General features: G+C 44.4%; 1 protein-coding gene across 1 annotated transcript in view; it reads left to right on the top strand.

Moving 5' to 3' along the window:
• OTOL1 (otolin 1) overlaps nucleotides 1–12,105 on the top strand; it is a 29,486-nt gene that overhangs the window by 7,418 nt on the left and 9,963 nt on the right. Inside the window, exon 3 of the mRNA XM_056850379.1 lies at nucleotides 8,456–8,541. Coding sequence (XP_056706357.1) covers nucleotides 8,456–8,541 — 86 coding nt within the window. The remainder of the gene's footprint in view (nucleotides 1–8,455; nucleotides 8,542–12,105) is intronic.

The following is a 12,105-nucleotide window of genomic DNA, read 5'->3' as shown; positions in this document are numbered from 1 at the left end:
AAAACCGTTGACTATATGGAACATTTCCATACCTGCCTTGGATGACTGCGGATGCAGAGGCAGCCAAATTCCAATGACAAACCAGCTCTGTTTGTCTCTTGCCTTGAAAACCCGATGGGGTCACCAGAAACCAGCTATGACTTGACGGCACTTTCCACCACCAAGGATGGTATTCCTGCTTTTGGGTCTCTCTCCCTCTCCCTTCCTTCCCCCTCTCTCCTTTTACACTCTTGGTAAACATGCACCCAGTGGGGCTAAGCATGGCTCACAGAGATCTGATTGACAGCATTTGAGATGGGTATTTCACTGCACCCAATGGCCTGATTAAGTATAAAGCAGTTTCCTGTGTTCCTCTCTGCTTGTAGAATCATAGAAGCATAGAGTTGGAAGGTACCACCAGGGTCATCTAGTCCAACCCCCTGCACAATGCAGGAAATTCACAACTACCTGCCCCACACACTCCCAGTGCCCAGAAGATGGCCAAGATGCCCTCCCTCTCATGGCCATCTAGCCTCTGCTTAAAAACCTCCAGGGAAGGAGAGCTTACCACCTCCCGAGGAAGCCTGTTCCATTGAGGAACTGCTCTAACTGTTAGACAATTCTTCCTAATGTCTAGATGGAAACTTTTCTGATTTAATTTTAATCCGTTGGTTCTGGTTCGACCTTCTGGGGCAATAGAAAACAACTCAGGACCATCCTCATGACAGCCCTTCAAGTAGTTGAAGATGGTTATCATATCCCCTCCCAGTCTTCTCCTCTTCGGGGCTTGTGTCTCTGTCTCTGTCTCTCTCTGTCTCTGTCTCTGTCTCTGTCTCTCTCTCTCTCTCTCTCTCTCTCTCTCTCTCTCTCTCTTTGTCTCTCTCTCTCTCTCTCTCTCTCTCTGTGTGTGTGTCAGCCTGCATTGTACTGCTTGACCCTAAGAGTCTTGGATCAGGAGCCTCTAACTGTATCTTGAAAGAAGACCACTAGTCTTATTTCTGACAAATCACATAGCCTGTGATGCTAGGATGATTACTAGCCCAATCCTCAAATCCCCTATACCAGAAAAAAAGAAAGGAAAAGAAAAAGGGGCTGTAACTATTGTTACAATACAAGCTGGAGCTGATAGCTAGCCCTGCTTGAGCTTCAGCTAATGACAGAAAAATCGATCAAGTATGTTTTAAAGACTATTCTTATTTGGAAGCTTTCCAGATATATTGACAAAATGAATGAATGAATGAATATACCATAAGTGAGATAATGCTTCCACGGAGGATGCAAAAAACAGGTGACCTTTAAAGATTCTTACACATCGCAAGCAGATAATTTATATGAATAGGTTAGCAAAACACAAAATGGGGCAGGCTTTATTCAGTTCAACAATAAAATAACAGAAGTTTAGTATACTTCACAGGGAAAGGGATTGGAGAAAAAACTAGTATCAAAGAAAGGTACAAATTTTCTATATAAATGATGAGTTGTTCAACAAGTACAGCAGAGGTGTTATTTTACTTAACCCAGATTTCCAACTCTTTAAGGTAGCTTAGTCCCAGAACCTGCACACAGAGGTTCATGTGTGTACTCTGGTGCCTAAAACTAGGAAGTATGGAGATTCTCTCTTCTTCCTTCCTTTTTCTCTCTGGAATTACTTTGCAGCGCTTAAAGTAATTCTCTCACAATACTTGGCCAGGAATACTTCTTTCCTCAGAGACGCATGATATTGACCAGGTGAAGGTTTTTTAAATATTTAAATGTTTAGGTGTAGTTTTTCAGTCATCATGGAGAGCTCAGATGACCCATGACACTGAGAATGCCCAAAGAGTGGTATCAGCTACCTTGAAATTATTATTTTTTTCCTGAAAGGGGTCTTGGCTCACATATACCGTACAATGTCAAAATCCTCCAGGGCAAAGTGATACCTCAACTCATATATGGCCTTGCTCCAGCAGAAGCACCGTGCTGAATCCAACCCATTAAAAGGAATAAATTGTAAAATATATTACAGACTATATCCTCTCATCCCTCATAGGCACCCCCAGATAAATCCAGTAGACATGTCCTCACCCCCCCCATTGACTAAGACCTATATTCTATTGCATATTTAGGATAACAGTTAATTTCTATGTAAGTATAACCTGGATAGTCCAGGCTAGCCCAATCTCATCAGATCTTAGAAGCTAAGCGAGGTTGACCCTGGCTAGTACTTGGATGGGAGAACAGCAAGGAAGTCCAGGGTCACTATGCAGAGGCAGGCAATGGCAAACCACCTCTATACGTCTCTTGCCTCAAAAACCCTGTGGGGTCACCATAAGTGAGCTGCGACTTGACGACACTTTCAACCACCACCAAACACAGCTTTAATACAGTGATAGGTTCATGGAGAAGAGGACCATCAATGGCTACTAGCCATGGTGACTAAAGGAGGCCTGCATCTACAGAGGCAGCAGGTCTCTGAATACCAGTGCTGGGAGGCATCAGCAAGGGAGGCCCTTGACCTCTATCCTCTGTTTGGCCCTCCCACATAACTGGTTGACTGTGGTGTGAAACAGGATGCTGAACTAGATGGATCACTGGTCTGATCCATTCGTAGGGTTGCCAATCTCCAGGTACTAGATAGAGATCTCCTGCTATTACAACTGATCTCCAGCTGATAGAGATCAGTTCACCTGGAGAAAAATGGGTGCTTTGGCAACTGGACTCTATGGCATTGAAGTCCCTCCCCTCCCAAACCCCGCCCTCCTCAGGCTCTGCCCCAAAACATCCCGCTGATGGCAAAGAGGGACCTGGCAACCCTAACCATTAGCGTCTCCTTATGTTATTAAATTAGGGTAGATTCACATATTCTCACATCTTTCCTCTGGCAGCACAGAGAGATATCATGTATGAGGAAAGAAGAATACACCCTCTGTAGAATATAATTCAGTGACTCTCCATAGCTTGTCTGGTGAACAAGTGTGGTGAGATGGACCCTGGATTCAAAAAAACCTTAGGTGTGATCCAGCCATGCAGCACTTGGGAATGATAGTTCCCAGATGTTACCCGTACGAGTCGGATCAGGGGACCCCTGACCTGCCTTGGGCCATGCATAAGATTTCTCTGAGCCCTCACATCTCTCACAGGTGGGCAAAGCTATGGCCTGGAACCAGTTGCCATCTCTGTGCCTCAGCAGTCCCACCTCTAAGATGACAATAATCAAGGTCTACCATTTAGGTTCATTGAGAAGGGAAATTCAGTAATTCTCATAAATTCTTTGAAAATAAAAATGCTCTTCAGTAGTAGAAGAAGAAGAGTTGGTTTTTATACCCCAATTTCTCTACCTTTAAGGAGTCTCAAGGCGGCTTACAATAGCCTTCCCTTCCCCTCCCCACAACAGACACCTTGTGAGGTAGGTGGGGCTGAGAGGGTTCAGAGAGAACTGTGACTAGCCCAAGGTCACCCAGCAGGCTTCATGTGTAGGCGTGGGGAAACCAACCCGGTTCTCCAGATTAGAGTCCAATGCTCTTAACCACTGCACCATGCTAGCTCTCAGTAGCTGCCACTTAATATACAGCTATTGAAGGAAAAACCTTGTTGTCCTGGAAGACAGGTGGTGGGGAGTGCCTGAAGAACAGGTATCAAAGAGGCAACTGAACAGCAGGCTCCTGACCTGTAGACGGCACTGGATTTGCATTTACTCCAATTTCAGCATCATTCTGGTGGCTTTCTGGAGGAGTCACCAATCCCCTTTTTTCTCTGCCCACTGTACCCTCTCATTGGCTATAATTAAAGAAACGAAAGAAATAAAATAGATCACAGCCCACTGGAGGACAAGACTGGCTTCTCCCGTGTACTGTGCAGTGTGGGAACGCTCGATAAAGAAGAGATTATAAGGTAGGAGATGCTAACAAACATTTATTTATCTTGATGAAGGGGCTTTTTTTTTTGCAAGTAATGTGTTTCAGATGTTGGTTTACTATTATTGATTAAAGCAATTGTATTTAAAACAAGTGTGTAGCTGAAGGCTTTCCCCACATCTTTTCCTGAAGAAAAGCTCCAAGTCATGTTTCATAGATAGATAGATAGATAGATAGATAGATAGATAGATAGATAGATAGATAGATAGATACAGAGAGAGAGAGAGAGAGAGACTTTTCTTAATACTTTCCACTGTAGAAACTTTTGGAAAGTGGAATTTCTAACTTCTTTTATTAGCAGGCAAAAGTAAATAATAACCGGCTTATAAAGCTGAATAGTTAAATAAAGGCTAGTCACACACAAGTAGACATTTTGGCAAAATTCAGTTTTTGAGGGAGAGCAGTGTAGTGGTTATGCTGACGAAGAGGAGAGAAACCTGAGTTCAAGTCCCCGTGTGGTCGTGATGAAACTCATTGGGTGAGCTTGGGCCAGTCGCTTCCACTCAGTCTGACCTACCTCACAGGGTTGTTACAAGGATAAAATAGAGCAGGGAAGCAAGGCACATGCTATCCTGAGCACCTCAGAGGAAAAGCGAGATAAAATTAATAAATCTGCGTTCTCAGAGGATCTTCTATGGAAAAAGAGGTCTTCAGGTCAGCATATGAAAAGTTTTTTTTTTCATTTAATGGCACAGTGACAAATAAAAAAAGGATAGTTCCATACCAGGAAAAGTTACCCATTGGAATCCAAGGGACACGTTATTTGTGACTAATATATGTGTCACTAATTTTAATTGGATTTAAGCATGAGTAAGGCTGAAGTTCTGAGCACAATTTGAAGTAAGCCTCAATGAACCCAATTGGATTGAATGCCAAAGGAACATGCAGAAGATTAGACTGTACCACTCTTTACATTTCTGATTAATAAAAATGTGACGGTTTGGCCAGGATGCTGTTCAGTATTTAACCTTGCACGTTTATTTACATACGGCTGCTTCTGGTGGAAAAAAGCAGCACTCCCTTGCTGGACTGGGAAATAAGCCTGCGGACGGGATTCAGAAGTGCGTTGGCATAGACATGAGTGTTGCCATGTGAAAGGTTATGTACGGTATCCAGTGGCAACCCATTCACTTTACATTGTGTCAACTGCGGGAAGAGGGGACTATATACCTGATACCAGAACAACTACTACAACAAAAAACAACCACAAAAGGAAGGACTTGTAGCTAAGTGCCAGAGCACACACTCTGCGTACATAAGTTCTTTGGCATCTCTTGAAAAAGGATCTTAGGTAACAGCCCTGGGAAAGATTTTCTGCCTGAGATCTTGGATCTGTTCTGTGGTCAGAGCAGTCAATATCAGCACAGGTGGTCAGTGGTGGGATTCAGCATAAGACAGCATCATAGCCTCATAAGAATTAGCCTGAAGGTGTCAGGTGCATATCACGGGACATTTGCAGAAGTGACACTGTGAGGAGAACTTTATCTGAGAGGGTGATGACTTAAATGGGGTGGGAGGTGAGGGGTGGACAGGCTGTCCAAAGCATGAATTAGACACCAATGAAGGAAAGAAAGTCTATAAGGTGATATAGCATGAATGGTGTGGTCTCATGGCTGAACATAAAAGCTGCCTTATATTGAGATAAACTACTGGTCCATCTAGCTTAGTACCATTTACCCTGATGAAAAGTGCTTCTCTGCAGGGTTTGAAGCATAGGAAAAGTCTTACTACCCAAGATCCGTTAACTAGTGATACTTGGGACTGAGTCTAGGAGTGTCTGTGCACACCATGGGTTCTGCTTCCGAGCTATGGCCCTTTGTGCATATATGACCATTTTCTTTTATGTTGTTATGCATTGGTGGTCCATAAAACAAGGACAGGAAGTTCAAACTAGATCCTGATTTGTCCAACACCCATTTTTAGAATAGGGACTGCAGTGAAGGAACTGAGGCCCAGGGCAGAATATAGTCCCAGTCTATATTTTGCATTTATTACTGTTGGGACTTAAGCCAGCAGTGGGCCATGAAGGGGAGGGGCCATGGCTCAGTGGTAGAGCATCTGCTTGGCATGCAGAAGGTCCCAGGTTCAATCCCCGGCATCTCCAGTTAAAGGGACTGGGCAGGTAGGTGATGTGAAAGACCTCTGCCTGAGACCCTGGAGAGCCGCTGCCGGTCTGAGTAGACAATACTCACTTTGATGGACCAAGGGTCTGATTCAGTATAAGGCAGCTTCATGTGTTCATGTGTTCAGTTTGGTTGCCGACCATTGGGCCACATTTTGTTCTGACTAAAAGAAGGCAGAAGCACACTAGCAGAAGAAATGGAGAAAGTTTATTTGCACCAGTAGGGGAGAGCAGGTTTGGTCTTACACAAAATGACTCTACAACTTGCATAAAAACTGCCCTGTCAGCCTTGCTTGTGGGTTTGAGCAGCTGGATACCTGCTCTTCTGACCTTTCCCTTCCCACCTCTCCTGTCACTGTTTTGGCCTAAGCTGCACAAGAGCTGGATCCGACAGTTATGCACAAGGCAGGTTGTGCAGGTTGGCTTTTCCTCTGTTTCTGGACCATCTGCATGCCACTTGCCACATATGTGGTACATATTGGTACATTACACACAATGAGGGGAAAAAACCTTGGGAAGACGTATTCTGTGGCCATGAAGAAAAAACGGAGACTCTACCCAAACAGCCAATTCCCTCAACAACTGCAGCATGACACTGGAAGTAAGGGAAATTGCATGTGTTTGTGTGTGTGTGAGAGCGAGCGAGAGAGTGAGCAAAGGAGGAACCAGTCCATGTCAGGATTTAGCCGTGTGAGGAGAAAGGGTGGGGCAAACCTTGTGGCCTCAGCCAGACTGGAAGGTTCATTCACATTTCAGTCCTCCTCAGCACAGGCTCATAATTCTCTCTGATCAAGAGACCCATATATTAGCTGCCTCCTTAGCCTGGTGTAGTGGTTAAGAGTGGAGGACTCTAATCTGGAGAACTGGGTTTGATTCCCCACTCCTCCACATGAGTGGCGGACTGTAATCTGGTGAACCTCCACATGCAGCTTGCTGGGTGACCTTGGGCCAGTCACAGTTCTCTCAGAACTCTGTCAGCCCCACCTACCTCACAAGGTGTCTGTTGTGGGGAGAGGAAGGGAAGGTGATTGTAAGCCAGTTTGAGACTCCTTTAGGGTGGAAAAAATCGGGGTATAAAAACCAACTCTTCTTTTTCTTCCTCTGCAGCTTTTGAGCATTCTTCCTGTTTCTCTTACCTTGCTTGTGAGGAGGTCCTCACTCACAATGCCTTTACTCTCAACCAGGCCATTACTTATGACAAGACCTCCCTTGAGCTTAAGGGAAAACCATTTGCCTGGAGGAGCTGCCTGTCCACCAGTTCCGCAGCACTGCTGCCATTTCCCACATAGATCCCCTTCGCACTCTGCCATTGGCCTTCTTCCTTTCCCACCTATATTTTGTTGTTTTTTTCCCCAAAGTGGGATATTCTCAAACCCACAGAAGCACTGTCCTCCGGACTCTAGGGACTGCAGTCATCTCAGTAGTCTGTTAGCTATTCCATTGAGGCTGTGGTTCTCCTGATCCTCTCTCTGGAAGTTTCCTTGAAGCAGAGGGTGATGTGATCACAGATGTAGTTATTTAGATTTATTGTGAGATCTATCCAAAAGGCCTGAGGAAATGAATGAAAAATGTTTATGAAAGAAAAGAAAGAAGGCCAATAAGCAGCAGGCAGGAATCTCAGTCCTTGATGCTGAAGGGTTCTTTATCTAATCTGTCATCAAGGGATGGTGGGAATGTTTTAAAAGTGAAACAATTTTTTTTTTTAAAAAAATAACGTGAATAACACTACTAGGATGTTTTATTGGCCTCTTCCTCGCCCCTTAAATAGACAACAAAGACAATTTTAGCAAAGGCATTCTGATTTTCTTATTTTGGTCCCAAATATAAAATTCTTTTAAACCAATCCTAAACAAGAGTAGGAAATGTATTTAGATAATTGGCCATTTAGATAATTAACACTGACCAGATACCTGATTTCAAAGGAACGTGACACATTCATTTTTTAGATGAATTAATTGTTTGTACCGAATAGAAAACGAACACGTGGGGAACTCTTTAACATTTCTAAACTTCCTCATGACACAAAAAAGTCTATCTTCAATTGAATTACCAGCATATATTTTGAGGGATGAGGGATGAAAAGCCAGTGAGGCAGACACCACCGATGACAGATTTTAGGAGACATTTAAAGGTAGCAAATTGTCAAGATTTCAATAGCAGAATCTTGGATTGGCCCTTCATATCCCTTCCTGTCTCTTCCTCCCCCCCTGCCCTTACAAAATACTTCTCGAATAATAACATTTGAAAAGCCTTCAGGAAAAAAACACACATGAAGATACTAAAACAGATTATCTGTTTTGAATGGCTTCTTAGCAGAGCCAGTTATATTCCCAAGGTTATATGTGTGTGTGTGTGTGTGTGTGGGGGGGGGCAGCGATACTCCATCCTTGGCACTTCTTAGATGATGTCTGACTCTGCAGATATTTTATATGTTTCTCAACTGTGTTGTATGTGAATGAAGCAAGCATTCAAGCACTTCTAGGTTTCCCTCTTGCCTTTGTCAGCCTTGGCAGAGCAGCTGTTACCACTCTACTGTTCTGTTTGTTGGTGTGGGGCATTTGATAGTAATGGGTCTTTCCAAAGATTCCTTCTGAGTGTTTAACAGCGCAGTCCTAAAAAGAATTAATCCAGTCGAAGGCCATTGCTTTCAATCTGCTTAGACTGGAGTAACTCCTTTTAGGGTCCCTGCTGTAAGTTGGTGTTCTGCTCCAGTAAACCTCACAGGCCATTACCTTGCTAATTGTTGGAGCTACAGGACTCGTACAAAGCTACGGATTGTCCTCCGCCTTGGAGTGGAATATACCAGGGCTCTCCTGAAAAGGGAAGTGGCTACATAACCTTTCCCAACTTGCTGCGACCTGTTAAAAAAAAAAAAAAAACCAAACCAAACAACCTCTCTGTTGTTTGGCTCTTGGCTGACTCTGAACCTGGAGTTCAGATGTGTGTCTTGTTATTAGCTTATTGGCACAAAGCCTTTCACCGTATTGAAAATTGAACCGCCATGTGGAGTATGCACACAGATCATTGTGCATACATGACGTCTGTCATTCACATTCATGCAATGATCGAGATTATGCTGGATAAGAAACCTTTTCTGTTTCCTGTGGACAGCAAAAGCCAGTGCTAGAGAAAAAAAATTCCTCTTGAATCATCTTTAGAAAGAGCAGTCAGGATTTTCTTCTCATATTTAGATAACCCGACTTTGCTCTTTCCTGCAACCAAGCTATCCAAATCAGTTGTTTTATAAATAGGGTTGCCAACCTCCAGGTACTAGCTGGAGATCTTCTGCTATTACAACTGATCTCCAGCCGATAGAGATCAGTTCACCTGGAGGAATGGCCACTTTGGCCATTGGACTCTATGGCATTGAAGTCCCTCCCCTCCCCAAACCCTGTCCTCCTCAGGCTCCGCCCCAAAAACCTCCCTCTAGTAGTGAAGAGGGACCTGGCAACCCTGTTTATAAAGCCTCATATGAATATGTGGCTTCAATAATTGAAGGGTGTGGGAGGAATCATATGGGCTCTTGCACGGGACTAAGAAATAGAGGGGCACTGAATTTTGGTTGAATTCCTTTTCCGACAAGGGCCTCTAGGCCTGGAAGATGACATACCTAGTTTGACAGTAAGTGTAGAGAGTATATTAGGCTGAACTCCTGTTAGCTTGTAGTTATCAGCTGATTGATCCTTGTGTATGCACTTACTTATGTGTACTTCTGCTACAGCATTAGTTCAAAAAGAGAAAGGTGTGATTGTGTCATGGCCCAGGCTTCAACAGGCGAAACTTCATCAGAGGAAGAGCCTGACCAGGGAGAAATAACGGGCATTGCACCTCAGACAGCTGAGAATGCAGGGCAGGGCGAAGGACAACAGGTAGGAGTAAACACCAGCCCCGCTGAGGAGTTGGAAATAATCACAGAATCACCTCCTTTGGCACAACCAGATGCAGCTGCAACTCCACAGAAGCAGGACCCACCCAGCTCACCTGAAGCCACTCAACAACAGCACAGGCAAAGAGGAAGAATGGAGTTGCAAAGTAAAAAGAGAAGTCCGCGTCTACAGGCACTAAGGAGACGGCTCCAAGACTGTGAGTTGTCTGAGGATGAGAACTAAGGCAAAGAGAAACAGCTTAAACCCAGGCTCGGAACAGACAGACGTTGCGAAAGCAATTGTTGCAAAAGGATCTCTGACTTTTGTTGCTGACGCTCCTAGACTTTGATAAACGGACTTCTGACCCTTGGACCGGACTTTTGACTTCCCCTCTGCACGCCGACTTTATTTTGGTTTCCAGCTCCTGGCGGGACTCCCCCGGATTCCTGCATTCCTGAGATAACAGCCTGCTCTCAAGACCAGTAGCCGGCAGTAACCCGAGACGACCTGGCCTAGCACAGATTGTGAGAAGCCAGCAGGAGCGTCAACCTTGATAAGTTAGACGTTTTGACATTCTTGCCTCTGGATACTGGTTCAGAGTGTTACTGACTATCCTACTTCGATCACACAGGAGGATGGAGCAGGATTTGATTACCTGGCACAGCCGGTGCTGGGAACAGGATCACACAGGACACATGTCCTTTTACAAAGCCCTAAAACAGATCCAAGTACACAGATTGATGCATGCATGTACACACGTCAGTCCTTTGCTGTTCATGCTTCTCCAAGTGCAATTCCGAAAGTGCTTATCCATTGCCCCCCAGATGCTAAGATCATGCGTTCTCTGGCCTACCTGTCTTGCTTACCTAAATTGAGGTGTCCCCTACAAGTTCTAAATGTATAGATTATTCCATGTTCGGAATTGTGGAAAGAGGAAGCAATCATTTCTACAATTTAGATTTAAATATGTCACATGAAATATATATCTCAGGCATGCCCATCCTGTGATCCGCCAACACAAATGCAGCTTGCCAGCCATATATGGTAGTCAACTAAGGGCTCATTCATTCACAGTTCTCAACGAACCCTGGATACCAAAAGTGCCAGACCCTATTAATTCAAATGAGGTATAAAATTGCATTGGAAGACTGGGATGATGCTCAGCCAATGGGAAGGCTAAAGGGTGTTGCTTATGAAAAGACTCCATGTGTCCCATGCAGGCAAGGGCTGGATGCTGTTCACTTAGTTCCCTACCAGTGTCTGAAAAAAGCAAGAGTCCAGAAGCACCTTAAAGACTAACAAAATTACTGGCAGGGTATGAGCTTTCGTGAGCCACAGGTCACTTCTTCAGATATGTGATCTACTAGTGTCTGAAAAGAACTAACCACTGCAAGAACAAAGAACATATGAATTTTAACATGATTACCTTTCTTTTTTAATGAAGATCTCTTATCCCAGTGAAGAGGTGGAAGATTGTCTACATTCTTCCTGGACTGGAAAAGCTAGCAACGTTCTAGCTCAATAAAGTAAGATAACTCCGCACAATCTTAGTACCGGAAATGTTGGTCATGGAGATCACCACATTCATTCTTCTGTTTTATTTTATCTTCCCACAGCAGAGGGATCCAGTAGCTACACTTGTCACATATTTACAATTACCATCCTACAAGGACGCACGAGATTCGTAGGAGGGAAATCTCATTTTTTTTGCCCCTCTTTCCTTCACTCAGCTTGTTCACTAACAGCTCCACCACCTCTGCCTCCCTAGCTCATACCTGCTCCCCCTACCCCACTTGCTTGCGGTCTCACCACTTCTGCCTGCCTGGGCAGAGTCAGCAGCTATCTTGCTGGTGCTAAATGCACAGCAGCATTAGTGGCCAAGTTGTACAGTGCTGGCCACTAGGCCCATTGCACAGCGAGGAACCTGCAAGGACTTGCAAGGGGAGCCTCACTTTCTCCTGTATCCCCTTCCCACACTATTTCTTCTTTCCCTCTTCCTGGCAACCACCCTATCCTCCCTTTTCTCTTCTTCCTTCTCTCCTTCCCACCCACCAACCTACCTTTTATCTGCTCCTCTTCAAATACATTATTTATTTATTTAACTCATTTATACCCCACCTTTCTTCCCGATGCGGATCCAAAGCAGCTTACATCATTGCCTTTTCCTCCATTTTACTCTCAAAAACACTGTGAGGTGAGTTAGGCTGAGAACGTGTAACTGGCCAAAAGTCACCCAATTAGCTTC

The sequence above is a fragment of the Euleptes europaea genome, chromosome 5, assembly GCF_029931775.1.
Source record: "Euleptes europaea isolate rEulEur1 chromosome 5, rEulEur1.hap1, whole genome shotgun sequence".
NCBI lineage: Eukaryota > Metazoa > Chordata > Lepidosauria > Squamata > Sphaerodactylidae > Euleptes > Euleptes europaea.
The sequence above is the reverse complement of the archived record's forward strand: the minus strand, read 5'-3'. Positions and strand labels throughout refer to the sequence as shown.